Consider the following 23,058-nt stretch of genomic DNA (forward strand, 5'->3'; position numbering starts at 1 on the left):
GAACCTCTGGGAATTTATATTAAACGAGGCAGGATGGATTATTGGCCCCATTGAGAGTGACAGACTCCAAAGAGGAAGAGTGTTTGATCGGGCTCTGGCAGGTAATGGGGTGTTTCCAACAGGAATTAAGTTTAAACCTTTCAAAGTTCATTACAGGAATAAGAGCAAAGGTTGGGTAGGGGGAGCCAATGTATGAGAGGGAGAATTACATGTGAGAGGAAAAATAACCCCCTTAACAAGTCACCCAGTGCTTGAGGTGAGCCATCCATCAATCGCTAGGTATTTATTAGCAGCCTGACTGGAAGTCAGCAAGAAGAGAATTCAAGTCTCACCAGTGACATATATATTGGCTGTTTGACCCTGGGCACCACATTTAACTTCTCTGCACTCTAGACAACTCCTTTGTTATTTTCTGACTTTCCATGACCCTTATCTGGGATTATTTGGGCAGAGATCCTGGAGTGGTTTGTCCTTTTCCAGTTCATTTTATAGATGAGGAAACTGAGGCAGACAAGGTGAAGGCCATCTCTTTGACCTATGTTAAAAGGAGATACCAATCCTCATCAGCAGGATTTCCCTACTCCAATAAACTCACAGTCCCAAGTCATGTCCCCATCCTTACTTCACCCACCCCAGGTAAGAGTGAAGGAAGATACAAAGAAAGCTCCAAAGCAAACCCTGTCTTCAAGACTCTTGAAGGGGCCCACTTGTATACAATTGAGCAGAGAGGAGATAAGTACAGAATCGATCAACACAAAATTGCTTTTCATCCAGTATGTGCTTCATGGTCCTAGTCTGAAACCTCATTGGCAGAGGGAAAGCTACATTTTCTGAGAAATCCTAAACAATCAAACAGAAGCTATTTGTGCTCTCTATCCTTAGTCATTCAACAAACATTTATCATGAGCTGGGAACTGTGCCAACTCCAGGGGTACTTCGTATTTTAACAAACCTTAAAGTACTCTATGAATTCTGTTATTTTTGTTATTATTATTGTTATTTCTATTTCCCCCCAAACCCCTCCCATTTTACCTGTGAGGAAACTGAGGTCCAGGGTGTTGATTTGGTTTGCCCAAGATGACACAGGTAGGAAGTAACAGAGGTGGGATTTGAACTCAGCTCCTCTGATCCCAAAGACAGTACCATTCCCATTATACCAACTGTCTTTCCAATAGGTACTTATTGCTTTGATGGCATTTCTGGATTACAGTTTTCTGTCTGTGTGTGTGTGTGTGTGATCAAAATCATCTTTTTTAATTATCTTATCTTTCTTCTCAGCTCACATATTAATTTTGGTTTAAGTAGAAAGGTTTAAGGTTAACCCTCAGAAGAAAAACCTTTACCAGTGAAACATGGCAGCTGACATTCTGGAAAGCCAAATGGCAGCCAAGTAGCATTAGAGCTGGGCATCCACCCACCAGAAGATCAGAGGGGCGTGAACCAACTGACTCTGACCCCTTGGCCAGAAAGAGAATCATAACATTTTTTTCCCTTTTTAAGGCAAGTTCTCTATGAGTAACACATGAACACAGACTCGAGGAAAACAGAGCTCTGCCCAATGGGACATCTTAATCAACTCCTAGATATGCCACTGACCAGGATCAGGAGGGGGATGCCATGGAGCCACTCTCAGATAACTCCCAACTCCTCAGTGTCTTATCTAGAGAAGAGGAAGGAGAGTGAGCTCCCTATGATCCCTGGCATCTCCCCTTCACCCCAAAGCAATCTCTTCTGCCAGGTATCTGAAAATCCAACCTGGCCTCCCCTCTCTTTCTAGTGGGAAAGACTTCCGCCAACGTTGCTCAATTCAAATGACAGGTCTACTGGGGAATGGAAGCTTCCTTCTAATTTGCACCTGATAAGACAGACTTCAGAGACTAAAAATCTCCCCAATCAGGTTTAAAAGAACATTCTTATGATTTCCAAGCCCTAGCTATCCCAGCTCTGTTGACTGAGACAAAGGATTTGACATACTTCCAAACCGCTCTCTTCTCAATCACCATCACTTAAATCCTTCCTCTCTGTTTCCCACTCCCCCACTCCCCTCTCCCTTCCTCCTAGGGAAAACAGAAAAAAAAACCCTAGATCACCATCTCTTTGTGAACAGATTTGAGAAAAGAGGCTCTCAAGAGACAGAATGTGTAATGGTTTTATAGGCCAAGGAAGTAGGTTCAAATCTCACCTCTGATGCTAATTACCTGTGGTGCCATCCCTGGGATTCATTTTCCTTACTTATAAAATGAGTGAGATAGGAGATAGCTTATATAGTGATAGAAAGGAGCTAAAATCCTTTGCTCAACCTTGGGTAAGTCACTTCTTTCCTCTGAACCTCAGTTGCTTCAGCCATAACATGAAAGGGGTTGGGGAGGGAAGTTGGACTAGATAACTTCTGAAGTATCTTCTAGCTCTAGGAATCTAGCATTCTTTGATTTTTTCAAACTCCTTCTCTGCTTCTTTCCACCAATATGATCTTGAACTGTCTCAGTTTCTCCTCTATAAAGTCAGGGGGTGTTGGACTTGATGACCACTAACTAAGCTTCCTTTTAGTTTTATGATCTTTTGCCCTTTTATTTCTTTTTGACTTCATACCACAGTTTTGGTTTGTTTTTTTAATCCACCCTGTTAATCCTGGGGCCAGTTGTGGAATCTTTATTTTTTTTTAAGTAATTTTAGCACAGAAAACCTACTATATATTATAAAGCATGCTGAATTTAAAATTGGGAGACCTGGGATTGTATCCTGACTTTGCCAATGACAAATACCTCATTTGGTGCCTCAGTTTCCTCTTTTGTAAACTGAGGACTGAAGTAAATGTCTAAGGTTCCCTGCAGCTTGAAGTCTATCAACTTATATCCGTGTGATCCTGAGTAAATCCCTTGAATTCCCTGGATCTGTTTCCTGTCTTGAAATGAGAGTTCCACTAGCTACATGACTCCTAAGATTCTTTCACTCTAAATATATGATCTGTTAGCCTGCTGAGAAATGGGGAGCTCAAAGCTGATGGGTCAGAATTCCCCTCCCCTGCTCCAGACTCCTCAAGGTCTCGGTGGGGGGGGGGGGTCATACTCCAAGGCCAAGGTCATTAAAGAAATATTCCACATCAGCCGATTCAGTCCATCTGAACCAGGAGAAATTCTCAATTAGACCATACTTGAAAAAGAAATGTCATTTTATTACATTCAAGTGCAGTCCATGTTATACAATAAAATCCACTAGTGCTAATGATTAGTAAAATGGGACACTGGCATGGAAGAATGGCTGTCAACAGCTAACCTACATTAACCAGGTCTGCATCGTAAGGAGGGAAGCCAAAGTTCCTTTGTGCATTGCGAACACAGCAGAAGACATTCTGAAGTAATCCTTTATTTTCCAAAATGACTAGCTTTTTTTCTTCCTTTCTTAAAGCTTTATTGACTCCTGATTTTTCATCACAATCATTTCTGGACTTTAATTCCCCCTCCTCCCTCCTCCTGTGCCTAGTTTCTTGAATCACTCCCTCCTTTTAACAAAGTAAAACATTTTAACAAAACTAATCAACAGTTACTGTCTGGCTCTGTATACGTCATTTTTGTACCAATAGTCCCCCACCTCTCTATTAAAGGAATCTTTTCGTTTGGTCTAAAATAGGTTGCTACAATTGATAGTATTAGGCATTGTTTTAGTACGGAATTCTTAAATTAGATCTTTATTTTAAATGAATTTTGGTGTAAATATGTCTTTGTATTTTGCTTTATGGTTTTAAAAACATTATTATGAGAAGAGAACCGCAGGTCTGAGCAGTCACAAGATCTCAGACATCAAATGGATTAAAAGCTGTTTTTGTCTGCTTTTCATTGATATTATTGGAGTTTTTATGTACATTATTCTCCTGATTAATCAAAGCAACTAGTTTCAAATAGAAGACCTGAGTTTCAATCCAGCCTCAAAGACTTACTAGCCGTGTGATCTTGGACAAGTCCCTTAACTTCTGTCAGCCTCAGTTTTCCTAACCCTATATGAGGAATAATAATATCACTTATCTCCCAGGGTTGCTATGAGGGTCAAATAATTTTGTAATTGTACGGTGCTTAGCACAGTGATTCATACATTAGAAGCTCTCTATAAATATTTGTTACTATTATTATTTTTAAATAGGACAGCCCGGCTGAGCAAGAGCCTGAGATTTTACAGAGAAGGAAATTATTTTATAGCTCTTTATTCTAATTCCAACATTATATAATCCCATCTTCCCCAGGGAATCCTCCCCAATTTCTCTTAATTCTAATGCTTTTCCTATGCTATTTATTTCTTATTTGTCCTACATAAATCTTGCTTTGTATATGTTTGCATATTATCTTTTTTGACTATTACTAATATTATCAATAGTAATATTATTATTAGTTGTATTATCAATGGTAATATTAGTGTTATCATTAGTTGTGTTATCAATGGTAATATTAGTGTTATCGTTAGTTGTGTTATCAACGGTAATATTAGTGTTATTATTTCTTAGAGGCAGGGACTATCTTTTGAACTTAGTTCAGTAGGCACTTACTAAATGCTGATTGATTGATATTCATGATTATTTAATACTTCCAATGCTTTGATAGGATCATGATCTGGGAGACAGTATGGATACAGAGAAAGGCAAGAGCTTGGGTTTGAATCTTGACTGCCCTGTTTGATGTGTAGAAGCTAGTACATGTCATTTCTATCATTTCCTCATCTGTAAACCAATGGGATTGGATTCCAGCCTTATGTCTGGGCTCCTGTGAACTTTCTCCATTGGTGCAGTCCTTGTCTATTTGAGAATCAGCCAGGAAGTCACAGATTCCAATCTAACCTCAGAAACCAGGACTCACATTGGAGAAGCCACTTGCACCAGTAGTCATTGGGAGAGTCCGGTGTCCAAGCCAAATTCTCTACCTCCAGATGCCATTCTGTTCCCTGAACATTTGTCTTCCTGGTCCTTTCTATGATGCTGACTCGGCACAGCCTCTCTGGAAAGGCAGCTCCATTAATCTTCCCTCATTTCTTTCTGGTCCTTGGAAGCATTTTCACATTCATTCTCTCTCTCTCTCTCTCTCTCTCTGGAAGCCCTCAAATATAAACATGGCGGGGATGCCCCTGCCAGTGGACTGACAAATTGTACCAATTGCCTCTGGAGACAGCCCAGCCTTTCAGATGTAATGATAGACTTAAAAGTCAGGAATTTCTGAATTCAAATCTTATGACCTATGTGACCTTGGACAAGTCACTTCCCATTTGAGTCTCATTTTCCTCTTGTGAAAGAAGTCAATAAATTAAATTAAAATTTTTTTTAAAAAGGTTCACTTCTGCTCCAGTCTCTATGGTTATAGGTGATACCCGTAAAGAATTATAAGGATTACAAAGGAGCATTTTTGCACATAAAATGTCATTTGTGTCTCTCAACAACCATTTGAGGCAAGTTCAGCCAATATCCTCATCCCCATTTTACAGATGGAGAAACTGACTTTTACAATCTGCAGTAAATTATAGCGTACAGTGAAACAGGTGGCTGTGCCAAGTTGCCAGGTTCAGTCTACCCAAATGCTGCAATAACTGGACACATCAGATTCTAGGATACCAGGAAAGACTTGCATCTACTTTGCAGAGAAAAGCATCTTGCAGGCAGGCACTTTCGCAGTGATCCTGGAGTGATTTGCCATTTCCTTCTCCAGCTCATTTTACAGATGTGGAAACTGAGGCAAGCGGGGTGAAGTGACTTATCCAGGGTTGCACAACTATTATGGACCTGAGGCTGGATATGAATCTGGCTGCCCTTGTAAGTCTTAGTAGTACTGATAGGAGGCATTCAATAAATGTTTATTGACTACCCACTGATTGTCATTATCATAGTCTCATCTTCTCACATCCTGGCTGGGTGACCTTGGGCAGATCACTTAACCACTCAGGGCTTCAAGGCAACTTTCTAAAGCCCTTCATTTCAGAGATGGAAGTTCCTCCTTCCAGTAAAATGAAATGCCAGTTCTTTCTCTCTTATTGTCTTGTTCTCTGAAATTCAGCCTTAGAACAAATGACTGTCTTGACAGTTTTTTTTCTGTTTAATGTTCTTCACATCGTTATTGTTATTATTATAGTTACTAATAACCAGCAACAAAATACTATGACCTGTATCTCTAGGAAACTTTAATTCATGCCTTAAAACTTGGTGTTCATTCTTGATGGATATATTAAGTGCCATTTCCAAGGGAGGAAATGATTGTTAAGGCTTCGTTTCGAGCTTTGAATCAGAGATGATGGAAAAAGGCACCAGGGTTGGCCATTGACATTTGGCTCCCAGTTCCATCCACCTCCAACTTCAATCATGCTGAATAGCTTAATCAGTGAATGGATGTCCTCCTTCTTAACCCCACTTGGAGAAGTCTGAAAACCCTCACAAGTCCCAGAAATGAGGAGGAGAAGGGCAGAGAGGTGGAAGAATGAACCTCCCAAGATTAGCAATGACTCAGAATGTAAATTGTTAGCAAAAGAAGAGTCAGAGCTGAGTTGGGAGAGGAAGAGGGAGAAGAAGAAAAATGTAGGCGTAGTGATGCCAAATCCCTTATTTATATGGTACCATTGGATAGGAATGCCCTTTTCCAATAAGACCTTTTTATGAATCACCAGTATTGCCTACCACTTTCCCAATCCACACCGTTTAGGCTCTTTCCTTACCCAAATGTGATCAGTGTCCTATAAAAACCCTACAACTATACCCTATTGTGAGAGTGAAGCTAAGTTTAAATTTTGTGAATGATTCAATCTCATTGGAAGTCCTCCAACAATCTCTACAAAGGGTGGGGTTTTTTCCAATCTCTTCTGTGCACCCATGGCTATTTTTTTCTTGTTTAGGATCATGCTCAGATTTTATGGTTATTTGGTTATCTTATTCATCCAGAGGGTTAGCATTAATTTTGATTAATATGCATCTGGGAAGCCTCATCTGTCTTACAGCCATAGCACTGCTAAGAACAAGGATAAAAAGCATTTTAGGATCCAATCTCTTTAGGAACCATAGTCCAGTACTCTCATTTTACAAATGAAAAAGTTGAGGTTCATAGAAGTTAAATGACTTCCCCAAGGTCATATAGCTAGCAAACATCTGAGGCAGGAGGGACAGCACAAATTCAGGGAGTTTATCCAGATCCACTTGAAAATTGACTTTTTCTAAAACACAAGATTGAAATCGATCCTGAGAGTTTTGAAACTATTTGGCTAAGGGAATGGGGGAGGGAGGGACATAAGAAATCATAATTGTGTGAGGACTTTGTTGCTTCTATTTGCTCTGAATTAATTAAGGGGAGTGTGTTTAAATAAAGCTAAAAGCAATCAATAATGATAATAGTTCTGTTCCAGTGTAATAAAAATGATGATACTGCCTAAATTAATTTACCGATTTAATGCCATACAAATCAAACTACCACAGAGTTAGTTACTTTATGGATATAGAAAAATTAATAATCGGATCTATCCAGAGGAACAAAGGATAAAGAATCTTAAGGATTGTGATTTAGAGTTGGAAGGGCCCTGAGAAGTCACTGAGTCCAACCTTCATTTTATCAATGAGGAAGGCTGGTAAGGTGAAATGAATATTAAATGAGGTCACACAGAAAGTGTCTCCAAGGCTAGCTTTCTAGTCAACATGGGCCTGATATCAGTAGATAAGGCACAAATCATCAAAACTCTCTGGTACTGGCTAAAAGGGAAAAAATGATACTAAATAACATTAGAGACAACTAGATGGTGTAGTAGGGGCCATGTATGGAGTTGAGAAGACTCATCTTCATGAGTTCAAATCTAGTCTCAGTTACTTACCAGCTATGTAACCCTGGACATTTAACTCTGAATCAGTTTTCTCATCTGTAAAATAAGCTGGAGAAGGAAAAGACAAACCACTCCAGTATCTTTGCCAAGAAAACCCCAAATAGGAACTCATGAAGAGTCAGACATGACCAGAAATGTCTGAACAAGGGCAAGAGCAAAGGGGGGAAACAAGTGAGTACAGGTGATGTACAGAGGGTGCCACCTTTTTTGCCCAGTGATGGTGATAATTTGGGAATTGCAGTATATGTGACTTAGAGCTTTTTTTTTAGGTTTTTGCAAGGCAAATGGGGTTAAGTGGCTTGCCCAAGGCCACACAGCTAGGTAATTATTAAGTGTCTGAGGCCGGATTTGAACTCAGGTCCTTCTGACTCTAGGACCAGTGCTCTATCCACTGTACCACCTAGCTGTCTGACTTAGAGCTTTCTTGAGGAACTCTGTGATCAACTCCTTCTCCTCCCTGGGTTGCTGCTCAGCAGCCTTCCTACCCCCAACGTGGATGCTCTGAACAATTCTTATTTATCAAACCCTAGTAATGACATTGTAAGTCATTATGGGCGCATCAGCACTAAAGAAATTCAGCCAATCCTAGGAGAAATTGATGACAGGCCAATTATTGGTAGTTATTTTTCCAGATAGGAAAAAAAAATTACTCGCAGCATTATCAAAGCCTGAGTCTGTGTAGTAAATCTCCCATTGTACAACTGAAGAAACTGAGGCCATCTTATCGAACCCCTTCATTTTACAGATGTGGAAGTTGAGTCTCAAAGAGGTCTTAGGACTATAGATCAAGAGCTGGAAGTGATCTCAAAGGCCATCTTGCCCAACCCCTTCATTTTACAGAGTAGGAAACTGAGACTTAGGAAAATAAATTGATCTTTGTCCTAGACTTGTCTCCCTAGGGAGCTGGCCCTTTGGCTAGTCCCCAAGGATTTGTGAGCAGACACTGAGAAAATGGTGGTCCATTTTACTCCATTCTCTGATCCTATATGAAAGCTTTCATTTCTTTGAAACTGCTCCTATTTCTTAGCCCCTGTTCAAATGCTTCCGAGAAACCAAAGGTTAACCTAGAATCCCTAGAGATGAATGAATGAATGAACGCATCAATATTTGTCAGTCTAACAAAATCAATCAAAAATATTTGAGTACCAAGATGCTATGTCCCTGACCCCAAGGAGCTTACAGTCTAATGAGGGAAGTAATGTCCAAGCAAATATCACAAGAACAAATTATATACAAGATATATGGGAAATAGTTAGCCAAGGAAAATGTACTAGAATTAAGTGGAAGAGGGAATGGATTCCTGTAAAAAGAAAATGGATTTTAGTTGTGGCTTGACTGTGCTCACAAGCACATGTGACGAACCTCTTGTGGCTGTAGACAGATGTTTCAAACACATAATTAGCTCTACCACCCTTCCTGTAACATGTCAGAGACTCTGAGAGTGGGCTGTGATGGGTCTTGATGCTGGTCCTGGCCAAGCTCAGTCTCTGTTGTAACCAGTATCTCTTATATCACTGAATCTCACCCTTTAGCCCCAGACTATAGGTTAACTTGCCTTGATCTAGAAATGTTGGTCATGTTAGTTGAATGACTCTGAATAAGTCCCTTAACCTCTCTGTGCTTTAATATCTTCAACTGTAAAATGAAGGGCTTGTACAGAAAGGTCTGTAAGATCTCTCTATAACCCAGTAGTATTGATGGATTTTATTGTTACATGTTGCTGTTATTATTATTATTATTATTATTATTATTATTACCATCATCTCCATCATCCTTATATATCACCTTATAGTCTATTAAGCAATCTCTTCAAAATAACCCTAAGAGAGAAGGAGTGGAACCATTATCATCCCCATTTTACACATAATGGAGACTGAGGCTCAGAGAAATTAATTCTGTCCTTGGACAGGGTATTTGTTCTGGGTTCCAGTTTCTTCACCAGGAAAATGAGAGGGCTGGACTAGATGCTTTGTCCTTTCAGGTCTCCTCTGCTCTGAGAATTTTACCTACTTAATGTGGTTAATAAATGAGGGGAGGAGATGGGTTCCTTCTGGTCTTATGACCCCAAGTCAGCTTTTTCCTTAGCTGGAAGTCTGAGTCAATGACTACATCTGAATTTGTTGGAAGAGAAGGAGGAGGGGAAAGTCTGTTAAAAAACAAAGGTTCTTTTGGAAGAAAAGGAGACCTTTCCTATTCAAGGTGCTAACTTATTTCATCTAACCTGAAGGCGTCCTCCCACTCCACTTCTTAAAATTCACATACAGGTGAATACACAGATGGCATCTTGGTAGGTAAAGACATCATGATCACAGGATTGTAGATTTTGAGGTAAAAAAGATCTCAGAGGTCTTCCAATTTTCCATTTTACAAATGAGTAAACTGAGGGCCATAGAAGGAAAGTAATTACTATAGGCTCAAAGCACCATATGTTTAGATTTAGAGTTCATCTAATCCAACCCTCCATTTTACAGATGAAGAACCTGAGGGCTCAAGGGGGAAATGACTTGTTTCAGAACATATAGGTAGTAAGCTGGAACTGCAGATTGCCCTTGTACCAAGTTATCTTCGTGAAGGTTTATCAGAAGGTCTTTCAGTATTTTAGCAACATGCCACTCAAGGTGTTTCCCACTTATTCTCAATTTGATATGCCTCTTTCAAAGATCCTTGACCTCTTTTAACTTGAGCCCTCCTCCCTGGGACTACATCCAAGTCAGGGCTGAGCCTGGCCAGAATGAGAGAAACATTTTGAACTGGGCAACTGCTCTCAGAGAGATTCACACCCAGCCATGCTTCAGAGTGGGAGGAAATTTTATGATATCATGTCCTTTCAACTCAGACAAATGAAATGGGAGTCAGACAGTCAGCTATGGAGCAAAGGGTTTTCTGATAGGGGTTCTCTGGAGGGGAAGCCCTCCCTCCACCATGTCCTCCTTCAGTGACCAGATCAAATGTTAACAGATTCACAAAGCATTTCTTGATGCCCCCAACTGAAAAAAAAAACTCTTGAACTTTTCATATATCACAATCAAAGAATTTCAGAGTTTAAAGGGTTTTATTGTACCTTATTTACTTAAAAAAGTCTGAATCTATGATGTCATTGATATAAGGAACTCTGAATGAGAAAATTTCTCTCTAGTCATGTAGATAAATACCTGCCCCCAAATTTCAAGTCTTGGAGAGGTCCCTCAGGAGCTCAGATGAATTGATTTACTGAAAGTCACAAGAGCAGGTTGTGTCAAAGGCTAACTTGGAGCCCCAGTCTTTCTCATTCCAACAAACTGTTCTTAAGCTAAGTTCTGTGAATTTCATTTTAAAAATATTTTGATAACTCTATTTCAACATAACTGGTTTCCTTTATAATCCTATAGATTTTATTTTATTCATTTAAGAACAGTATTCTCAGAATGACCCATAGTTTTCATGTATGTTTCCAGAAAACATATCCTATGCCTCTATATGCAGAGAAAGAACTGATAAATAGAAACGGGGATAGAATAGATATTGGATCTATAGATGGATGACTAGAGGACTAGATAGATAATGGGTGTATCAATAGATGAATAAATAGATAGAAGATAAATGGAGTTTCAGACGAATGTATAGATAAATAGGTGGGTAGATAGGGGGATGAATAATTGATATAGATAGGTGGGTAGATAGTTGGGTGAATGGAGAGATAGATTATAGATCAATAGGTGAGTAAGTAGAGAGAAGATAAATAGATATTAGATGGATGAATGGATAAATAGGTAAGTCAAATGGATGGATATATAGATAGATGGGTAAACAGATATATAGATGTCTATATCTATCTATATAGATGACTATATGGATAGGTATAGATTGCTTGGTAGACAGGTGGGAAATTGGATGATACATGCATCAATAGATGATAAATGGATGTTTAGATAGATGAAATGATAAACAAGTATGTAAATAAATGAATAGATGATGAATAGGTTGATAGAAAGATAGCTGGATTGAAAAATGGATAGATGGGTAGATAGGTGTGTGAATGGATGGCTAGATAGATGGTGGAAAGATAGAAAAGTAGATAGATGGACAGATAAAGATACAGATAAGATTAAGATCATAAGGGGAAAGAGCCCCTACTAGAGAGGCATTGTGAGGAAAGGACTGAAAAGGACCTAGTTTCACATCGTAACTCTTCTGTTTACTACTCATAAGATTAGCACAGAACTCTTGGTTCTTTACTCATTCTTCATTTGCCATCTCTTTCTTTGCCATTTCCCTTCTCATTCCTGCAACTCATTGGAGTATAGGCTCCTTGATGGCAGGAACCAAGTTTTCTTTCTTCCTTTTTTTTTTTAACACAGTGACAGCCACAGTATATATTTCATAAATGTTTGTTGATTGCCTGTGTTTTCCAGTCTTGAGAGGCAGTGGATCAGGACAAGGTAGAGAGCTATCCTTCCTAAAACAAGAAAGACCTCGTTTCAATCCTCCCTCTGATCCATGCTGGCTACATTTCCCCGGGCAAATTATTTAACTTCTCAGTGGTCTAGACAACTCTCCCAAGGCTAAAAAGTATCCAAGAAATGGCCCACCTGCATCAGCGAAGGGCATTTCCTCACCTAGAGTTCCCTTCAACAAAATCCTATGCCAACCATATTCTGATCCGTACCCAGTCTTAGCCCAAGACTTTGTACATCTCGGGGATTTCATAAATGTTTGCTGACTTCTTCCAAGAGTCTGCTAAGATTCATGTGCATAATCAAGGTTTTATTTGGAGCCATTTGCTTTTCCAAAGTTAGCCAGAGTAAGGTCTGCCCAGAACAGACAACATTCTGTGAAAACTGAAGAAAAAGTGCCTCTTTGGATCCTCAGCTCAGAGGGGTTGGCAGAGGGAGTGTGGCCATCTCCCTTTTTTATTGTTGTTGGGCAAGGGCCACTATATGGTCCAAAAGTATCCAGGCAACTATTCAAGACCCTTCTCCGTGACTCCATCTCCTTCCTCCCTTCCCCCAGCACCAATGTTGCTCCTTTTCCCCTAATACTCTCAAAATCAAACTATCGACAAAATATAAATAAAGCCTAGAGATTCCAAGACTTTCCTCTGATTTCTAGAATCCTCACTAGCCATATTTCCCCCTATAGGGTAATAGCTACACTAGCTCACTCTCCTTTCCCTCTTCTTGTCCTAACATTAATTTCTGTGTCTTTGGGCATGCTCTTTCCCTCTGCCTGAAATAAATGCCTTCCCCAAGCTAATAATGATGATAATAATCATCATCATTATCAGTGATAACAGCAGGCACATTTATGTATCACTGAAAGGTTTGCAAAGTCCTTGCCCAATCCTTCCTTTTAGCCACACCATTGCCCTGGAAAGTAGGAACTATAAATTAGTCTTATTTTACTGATGAGAAAACTGAACCTCAGAGAAACCAAGTGACCTGCTTAGGGTCACGCAACTCATGTCTGAGAAAGATTTCAACTCAGGTCTTTCTGACTTTAGGTGTAGCCCTCTCTCTACTGTAGCACCCATACCTCTTTCCCCTCCCTTGTCTGATGGGAGTTCCTCCCCCTCCTTCACACTCCAAGTCTGATGCCCCCTCTCCAGTTCAATAAGCAAACATTAAGCACCTACTCTAAGCCCAGCATTGCCAGAACCATTAAGAGATACTCAGACAAGAGTGGCACAGTCCCTTTTCCAAAGGAACTTACATTGGACTCCCTGAAGCCTTTCTTGGCCATCCTTCCTTCCTTCTCTCTGAATTAGAGAGAGAGTCCCTTGAGAGCAAGAATAGCCATGGACCTAGTATAGTCTTACACACAAGACTGAAAACATTAATCAATGAATTTGGATTAAAAATCAAAGGCAGGCTGATAATGAGGAAGATTATTACACTCTACATTTTAAATAGGTCAGTTTTCAAACAGCCAAAAAGACTTTCTGGCAACTATCCTCCCTACCTTCCAGAAATGAAATGTGACTGATTACACTCCTTGGGGAAACCTATCCCAATTGCCTGCAGGCTTAGTTTTTACCTGTGATACTGGTGAGATGAGGTGATTGGAAACACATGTGGGATTGAGGTTCATGAATTTCAAACTCTTCACACTTTGAATCAAGTTGAATCTCACCATGTCACTGCCCTCCTCAAATATCTGTAATGGCTCCCACCAGCCTTTCCTGGGTTTTTTTTTTTTTTGTATGTAAAAATTATTACTACTTTTTATGAACTCTCTATTCCAGTCAAACTGCTTTGCTTTGTTGCTTCCTGGATGGGACACTCCATGTCCCACTGCTGGACCTTTTCATAAATGGTCTCTCTTCATCTCTACTACATAAAATCCCTCAAAATACCATCTTTTTATATTACTTATCACTACCTTCTTCTCAAAATTACTTTGTAGATAATGTTTTATTGATTTGCATCTCCTCAGTAGAGTATAAACTTCTTGAGGGCCGGGAGGAGTCATTAGTCTGTCTTTGAATGCCCACCTCGAACTCAAGATATAGAGATAGAAACTGGACCTGTGAATTTGGTGGCATTTGATACTCCCCCTACCAATGTAGATTAGCACTTTCTCTAGAATGTAGATTCTTAGAGACTTATCTTAGAACGAGAAGAGTGATTTGCCTAGGGTCATACAACTGGTATGTGACAGAACTATTTAGACTGCCTGAAATGAATGACTGAGCAGAGCCCCAATTCAAGATTTAAATTTCAATTGTATAGAAGAATATGACCTGGGGGAAGCCCTAGATTTTGCCCCAAACTCAGAAGTTCGTTGCTTCTTGCTAGCCCCATTCAGAACCTAGACACTCTGAGTACATGTGCAGAATTAAGAGATGCTGTATCCCATTAGGGAAGCAGCGAGGAGGGCCATTTGGCTGCCAAACAGAGTGCATGAAAGGTGAGCAGGAAATAAATCTTTTAAGATGAGTTGTAACCAGACTGTGAAGGGTTTTAAATGCCATAACAGAGGAATTTGTGTTGGGGGCCACTAAAATATGCATTTGGTTTGTTGATGAATGTCAAAGAATTGGATTATAATTAATAACATCAGATTTGGTAATGAAATCATGATTAAGTATTAATTTAAAAGATTATTTTTAAAAAGTATCAATTTGGGAAGTCTGTGCAGAATGGATGATAGTGGGTAGAGATTGGAGGCATAGCCACTCATCAAGAAGCTATCTTAGGGGGCAGCTAGGTGGCACAGTGGATAAAGCACTGGCCCTGGAGTCAGGAGTACTTGGGTTCAAATCTGGTCTCAGACACTTAATAATTACCTAGCTGTGTGGCCTTGGGCAAGCCACTTAACCCTGTTTGCCTTGCAAAAACCTTAAAAAAAAAAAAGCTATCTTAAGGGGCTGCTAGGTGGTGTAGTGGATAGAACACTGACCCTGGGCTCTCAAGTTCAAATCTGACCTCAGACACTTAATAATTACCTAGCTTTGTGACCTTGGGCAAGTCATCTAACCCCATAGCCTTGCCCCTCCCCCCAAAAAAAACGCAGCAGCTATCATAATAGTCCATACAGAAGTAACGTTGGCATGAGGGAGGGGAGAGGACTACCAAAATGGAGGGATAAGCAAGGTGATGGGATTTAAATTGGCAGGATGTCAACTAATTAAACTTTGGAGGGGGGTGAGAGGGAGGGAAAATTTGAGACTAACTGGATTCAACCTCCCTAAATGTTACTTGGGGACTAGCCCTTTGGGATTCGGTATTGAGTATTTTGCTATGTCCTATTGGAAATATACTAAATTTAATTTCCCCCTTTGTTTTCTGTGCAGCTGGAGCTCTCCAACACAGCTATCCTGCACCAGATGAGGCGGGACCAAGTCACAGATACCTGTCGGGCCAACAGCGCAACCAGCAGGAAAAGACGTGTCCTGACCCCCAATGACCTCAAACACTTGGTAGTGGATGAGGACCACGAGCTGATCTATTGTTATGTGCCTAAAGTTGCTTGTACAAACTGGAAGAGGGTCATGATGGTCCTGACTGGGAGAGGGAAATACAGTGATCCCATGGAGATCCCTGCCAACGAAGCCCACGTCTCAGCCAACCTGAAGACCCTCAACCAATATAGCATCCCAGAAATCAACCACCGCTTGAAAAACTACATGAAATTCCTGTTTGTCCGGGAGCCCTTTGAGAGGCTAGTGTCAGCCTACAGGAACAAATTCACCCAGAAATACAACACCTCCTTTCACAAACGATACGGGACCAAGATTGTCAAGCGCCAAAGGAAGAATGCCACCCAAGAGGCCCTGCGGAAGGGTGATGATGTGAAGTTTGAGGAGTTTGTCGCATACCTCATCGACCCACTCACCCAGAGAGAGGAACCTTTCAATGAACATTGGCAAACGGTTTACTCCCTCTGCCATCCCTGCCACATCCATTACGACCTCATCGGCAAGTACGAGACTCTAGAAGACGATTCCAATTACGTGCTCCAGTTGGCGGGAGTCGGCAGCTACCTGAAGTTCCCCACTTATGCAAAGTCTACGAAAACTACTGATGAAATGACCACAGAGTTCTTTCAGAACATCAGCATGGAGCACCAAACGCAGCTCTATGATGTCTACAAACTGGATTTTTTAATGTTCAATTACTCAGTGCCAAGCTACCTGAAACTGGAATGAAATGGGAAAAGAGAGAGAATCATGCCTGTTTTTATTTAAGATTTTTATTTGTCAAGATAAATATATGGATATTGGGTTATTTTGTAAATTAATATTTCTTTGGGGATAGTGCTGCGAGCAGCACAGTTTGAATTATTTAAAAAAAAATCCTCCTGTAGGGAAGGACAGCTCTCTTTGCGGGGTAACAAGATGGCGGTGTCCTTGTTCTAGAAAAAGTACTGCAAACACTGTTTTCAAAGGTCTAATTGTGTCCTGGTGAATTTCATTTAATCATGCATTACATAAATTCTAATTAGGGTTATTTATAGTTATTTAAACATGGTCTCTGGATAGATTTCACTTTAGAGGCAGCAGAATCTTCATGTTTTGACAAAAAGACATCTGTTCTTCATAGTTCCTTTGATCCCAAGGGCTCCGCTCTGGTCTCTCAGCATTATCTCTATTAACCATTAGTAGAATTGATATGAACCAGCAATTATGACTTCTATCGATAACACAATTTTTGCAAATTTTAGTAGAAATTAAAATGTTGCTAGTATACGTGGGAAAGAGGCAATCACCCTCCCAGCTCTGCAAAGGACAGATTTGGAATGAGCTTTAATCAGCTTGGAGGTCCCTTGACTTGAACGAAATGTGAATAATATTTGTGACCCAAGGAGAGGGTGGTCATGGTATCATCTCACCTGGACATAACGAGAACCTGGTTTACATCTAAGCTATGGAAGGAGCTGACCTCTTATGGGTATCTCTGCCTGCTACTTCATGTGGATCAATGGTAGAAATAGCCCAGCTACACAAGTACTCTTGTAGACACACACTCAAAAGGTTAAGACTAAAGTCCAAACCACCATGGCCTCCACACACGAGACAACAAAGCACTCCAGAATCTTAAGCCAAGTTGAAGTTCTTCATGGCCCATTTTCTCCTGGGTCATGATCACTTCCTACTTCTTATTCACATACTCCTAATTTTCACCAGTTCATTGACTCTTGAGTGATGTGTGAGACACATCCCTTTCCATACCTGGGCGACTGATTCTGGTCGCCAGTGTTGATTATCCTGTATATAATAATTTACTAAGTTTGGGGTTGGTTGTGGGTTTGGTGCATTTTTTCTATTGTTTGTTTTGTTTTGCGAGAGTATATAGTCAAGGGATGAGAAGATTGTTCTAATTAAAAAAAGGTTAATTTATTCACAGAAACTATTAAAAAATGTATTATAAAACTCCCGACCAGCTCAGTGAGCAGGAGTAGCAACACCTCAAAATGTTACTTATTTTTATTTAATGTTGAGTGAGCTATCCACCTGAGATGGAGGTTAAAATGCTATTTATAAAACATTATGGATCTTCTCCCAAGTCTTCAACTCCTGGAGAGATGACTCAGTAAATAAATTGTAGAAAAAGAGAAGTGGAGAGGGATGGGAGAGGACTTGAGAAAAAGTCTATGGGTTAGGCATGTTAGCCTTGAGCAATAAGATGATTAAATAGACAAACCTTTGCTCCAGAATCAATCAGGATTTCTTAAGCAAGGCCCCAGGCATATAAGGACAATAATTTTAAAGTATCCTTTAACCTCAAGGAGTTTGGATTCTACTGAGTAGAGAAAGGGGAGACAAACACTCCCCAGCTTCTCATGGCACCATAATATTGCTTCAATTGTCAATCAAGACTGGAAAACAAAGATTCTCTCCATGAATTGGGGGACTTTTTAGAGGAAAGAAAGAAGGAATTATCATTATTTTTAAAATACAGTTTCAATTCAGACCCCCACAATTAAAATGACTAAACTTTAAAGAGTACGATGCCACCAGAAGCTCTCTAACTCTACATCCAACCATTTCCCCCCATCTTAAAATTTATGGCACTTGGTGAAGCAACACGATTAGTAGGGAAATAGCCGGAGTACAGGGCTGGGCTTGAGTCATGAGGCTGTCCAAGTTATCTTGCTTTTATAGATATCCCCAGGGGCTTGACTGTGCACCCCAAACTTACTTGAAAAGTCATTCATCTCGTGAGAGTTGTCTAAATGTTGGGCAACTTCTCAGCATCCCCCCTCCCCCATCCGGCTTCAATACCATCACTGTGTAGTGGGTAGAGATTTGCCAGTTTTGTTTGGCATTGAGAAAGAAGTTCATGGCTATTCATGAGTTTCCAGTTTCCCCAAGATACTCCTGATTGGTTTTCTGTGACTGCTCAGTGTTTAACCTGCTCCCTGGCTCATCTGTCTCTTCTCTGCTTCCCTGGTTCAGGAGTATTTTTCAAGAGAGAACACCCCAGTATATTTTTGATAGGAGGGAGTCTTCCTGCTAGTGTTTTGTTTTACTTTTAATACTTTCTTTCCTTTATTTTTTTTCTAATGGTTTAATTTGTTTGTTGTGTGTGTATTTGATCTGATTCTATCGTCTTGGAAAAAATGTTTTCTGACTTGTGGCTAAAAAAAAGTCATTGGTGAAAATTGTGATTGGAAAATCAAATGGTCATTTTTGGCCATTTTCAAGGATAAATGGACAGAATGGGCTTTGGGGTTTGATTTTGAGGTTTTTCAAGGATGTGCATATTTCCTTCCCCTAGTTGCATTGCAAAAGCCTTGCTCTGTGATTTAATGATGGAGGGAATTCAAAAGAATGGCTCATGGTGAACATTCCCCATTTCAACTCACCAGCATTCTCTGATCAAAAAATTATTCTTCCTATTCTCTAAGGCTTCCCTGTAGAGGATAACTCCCCACCACCATCAGATAGCCCATAGAGTTTCAGAAAAATTCAAAGCCAACATTCAGCTTCTGAGAAGACTGAGTTGGGGCAAGCCATGGCCTTGCTCTCAACTCTCCCATCAGAGATTAGCTAGGGGTTGGTTTTCCCCTAGCTGGGTGCCAGCATATTCATGGGGGCATCAATCAATGGGAACGTTGGAACCAACATGATACACATCTGTGAACAACTTAAAGGACCACATCATAGATTTTAGAAATAGAAGGGATGTCTGAAGTCATTGAGTCTGATCCCCCCCTTCTTTTACAGAGGAGAAAACTGAGGCACAGAAAAGGAACAAGACTTGCTGGGGTCACAACAGCTAGTAAGAGTCTTAAGAGGGATTTGAATCCAAATCTCCTTGACTCCAAGTTCCGCCAACACTGCCTCAACCAGACAGATAATAGGACTGTCTAGGAAACGTATGTTTCCTTGACTGTGCGCCTCAACTGAATAGTTCTAGGGACCTGAAACTCAATGCTACAAGAGACGGCCCTTGATCTATTTATCTGAAGAGAGTAGGAAACAGATCTTATGCAATATTCCCAAAGTAGAAAAATCCCAGTCGACACCGTAGCCCCAGCTACAACGTGATCCATATACCCAGTGGAAGCCTGGACTCGGCCTCCTTTCTCCCCTTCCCCTACAATGCTCATCCATGAATTTTCCATCAGTCTCCAAGCTGCCCATTCCAAGATGACCCAAGGAACTGGAAATAGTGGTTCCTCATGACCAACTATTTGCAGAGTATGTTTGTCCTTCGGCCCATTTCAGAAAGCTATTTAGCCAAGTCCTGCCTGCTTTGACCCAAAGTGAGGTTATCCCCTAGGGAGCAGGAGCTCATCAGAGGAACCCAGCCTGCTGCCATCGCCAGGCAAATGTGTTATCTGCTGCCCTCTTTTCAGGTACAAAAGGGACTGCTGGTACTCCTACTCTTGTTCCAGAGAGTGTTATTTTCTTACGTGCATGCACAAGATAGAAGACTATGTTCATATAATTTAACATCTGTGTGGGGTAGGATTTTTTTTTACCTATTTGTATGCAGTAGAAGGCTTGTTGTAGAGAACTCTCCTCTGTATCTTACCGCACTGTTCAAGAAAGAAGTTGAATTGTCCATTGCCAACAGACGCGTGAAATGTTCATGAACCTTCCTCAGAAAACAAAACAAAGAAAAGCCATTCAAGCCTGATTATTTTTCTAAGTAACTTCAATTAAATTGAAGAAAGAAAGATGTCTCCTCTCTGCATATGGTTTTTTTTTTCCTGTGTCAATAATAAAATGCTGGACTCGGAGGGCAGCAGTTGGATGGGAGGGGAAGAGAGGGGGAGGAAGACATGCTTCCTAGAAAGAATCTAATATGCATGGGGCAGTTCAAATCCAACCTCAGACACTTGAAAGAAATGCCTGGCTGTGTGAATTTGGGCAAGTCACTTAACCCCATTGCTTTGCAAAAACAGACAAGAATATTCAAACTCATGAAAGCCTGCCCCAATAGAAGCATTTCACTCATTTCTTAGTATGCCCCTTTACATTGCTCTCCATTCCAATTTAACCTGCCACCCATTTCCTCTGACAATTCGTCTTACTCTGGGCTCTTGTAGGCTGTAAATTGTCCCCTCACCTCTGCCCTAGAGAGCCCCCAATTTTCTTTAAATTTTTTTTTTTTGCAGTGAACAACAATAATAGCTAGCTTTTTCATAGATGATCTCCTTTGATCCTCATGCTTCGTCATTTTATAGTTGGGGAAACTGAGGCACAGGGAGGTTTAGAGATTTGAGCAGGGACCCATAACTGGCAAATTTCTGTGGCTGAATCAGAACTCAGGTCTTCCCAATGCTACTATGGCGCCTCCTAGCTTCAGCCAACCAGTAGTCTAGAAGGATCCTGATAAAGAATGCTACCTATTCCCTAGCTTTCTTCAAAGGATCCCTCAGGTGCTGCCTCCTACAAAGCCTCTTCTGGCCCTTCCACCACCACCACCCCAGTTCTGAGTGTTTCTCAAGTTTTGGAAAATGGCTTCTCTTTATTTTTGTATTTAGTCACCATGAGATGGGCTGAATCCCCCAGAAATGTTCCATTTTTATTCCTGGTACCTTGGCACTTGGAGCTCTAGATTTAGAAATGAAAGAGCCCTTAGTGGCTGGTCCAAAATAAGGAGATGCTTTAATAAATGTTTAAACTGAACTGAATAAGGAAAAAATCAGAAACTTCTTCCTATTTCAGTCAGGGAAGCAAGAGAGAAACCGAGCTATTGAGCCCACCTCTTGGGGTCCTCCAGTCACTGCTATCAGGTGAATACCATTCCCCCCCCCCCACAGCTTCCCAGCTCACTCAGTACTTGATCCCTTTCATTTCCCAGTGACCTTCATGATCTGGTATTTCATGAACCAAACATGTTGAACTTGTCTAATCAAATAAACCAGAGCTGGTACTTTACATTAGGAACATTATGACCTACTTTCTGAATATTTTTTAAGGAAATGATGTTTAGTCTGGATTCACCATTTTATCTTATTCCAATCCCATTTCTGTCTGAGAGTCTTTAAGGGGATTTACCTTTCATTAACAAAGATTACATCCCCTTCTCTCACTCATAGAGTCGCCCCTCACTCACGATCTCTGACTTGGACTACTGCAATAACCTTTTCATTGGTCTGTCCAGTCGTCCCTCTCTCTAATCCATCTCCAATCGCTTGCCAAAGTATTCTTCTGAAGTACAAGCCCAGCCATGTCATGCCATGTTGAGCGTTGCTCCATACCCCAGTGAAGTCATAATCACTTCCAGGATCAAACGCAAACTCCTCCTTGTTAAAAGAATCTACCTTTTGGATCTCTCTGCCCTTATTCACTCGTGCTAGAATTAAGACAAACTGGTCATATTGTTTTTTTCTTCACATAACCCAGGCCATCTCCTATCTCTGTTTCTCGTCCAACCTGTTCCACATAACAAGCACACTGGGGAGCCCCAATGGGTAGGATTTCCAGGAGGACATGGGTGAGAGGCAGAAGGTAGGCACAAAGGGCTGCTATCTGCACCACTGAAGAGGCTAACTACATCTATGAAATCATGCAAGAGCATACTTCTTAACTAACAGTATCTGAGTTGTAGTAAATGATTTGCCTAAAGAAAAAGAAAAATCAATCCTTCAATCAATAGATGTTGAGCACCTACTATGTGCCAGGCCCTATGATAGTCACTGAGGATATAAGAACTAAGAAGGAAACAATAGCTATTAGAGACATATATATATTCCAAGACTGATTTCACCTCTATAACATCTCTCAAATACACCCCCTTCTCTCCTGACACATTCACTTCCTGGGTGCAGGTCGATGCTCATTCCCTTAGACTTGGACCATTGTAATCGCTGCTGACAGGTCTGACTTCAGCCCACTTTCCCAAAAAAAAAACAGATCTGATCATGCCACCACTCTAACACAATAAACCCCAATGGCTCCCTATCAACTCCAAAATCAAACTATTTGGAATATGATGTATTTTATAATCCCATCCTTTTCCCATCTTACGTTCATCTCTCCCCTACATTCTACTATGGAGCCTCCTAGCTTCAGCCAACCAGTCATCTAGAAGAATCCTAATAAAGAACCCCATCTATTCCCTAACTTTCTTCAAAGGTCACTCAGCACCTTCCAGCTCTGGGTATTTTTCTGGTTGTTCCCCCCTTGCCTGTAACAATTCCTCCTCATTTCTACCTTCCATCTTCAACAGGAAGCATTTCCTAATCCAATGCCTTCCTTCTGTTAGTATTTCCAGATCTATATCTGGTCACTAGACCCAGAAAGAGGAGAAAAGGAGACGGGTGACTTCCCAACCTCCCTCCCTTCAATCCAAT

The 23,058-nt window shown here is 40.6% G+C and overlaps 1 protein-coding gene across 3 annotated transcripts in view; it reads left to right on the top strand.

Annotated features, from left to right (window-relative positions):
• CHST11 (carbohydrate sulfotransferase 11) overlaps positions 1-22,633 on the top strand; it is a 253,842-nt gene extending 231,209 nt beyond the window's left edge. For all 3 annotated transcript variants that reach the window (XM_074226748.1, XM_074226749.1, XM_074226750.1), the window contains exon 3: positions 15,599-22,633. In XM_074226748.1, coding sequence (XP_074082849.1) covers positions 15,599-16,453 — 855 coding nt within the window. In that variant the 3' untranslated portion in view covers positions 16,454-22,633. The remainder of the gene's footprint in view (positions 1-15,598) is intronic.
• Positions 22,634-23,058: the final 425 nt, after the last annotated feature.

The sequence above is a fragment of the Macrotis lagotis genome, chromosome 2 (assembly GCF_037893015.1).
Source record: "Macrotis lagotis isolate mMagLag1 chromosome 2, bilby.v1.9.chrom.fasta, whole genome shotgun sequence".
Lineage (NCBI taxonomy): Eukaryota > Metazoa > Chordata > Mammalia > Peramelemorphia > Peramelidae > Macrotis > Macrotis lagotis.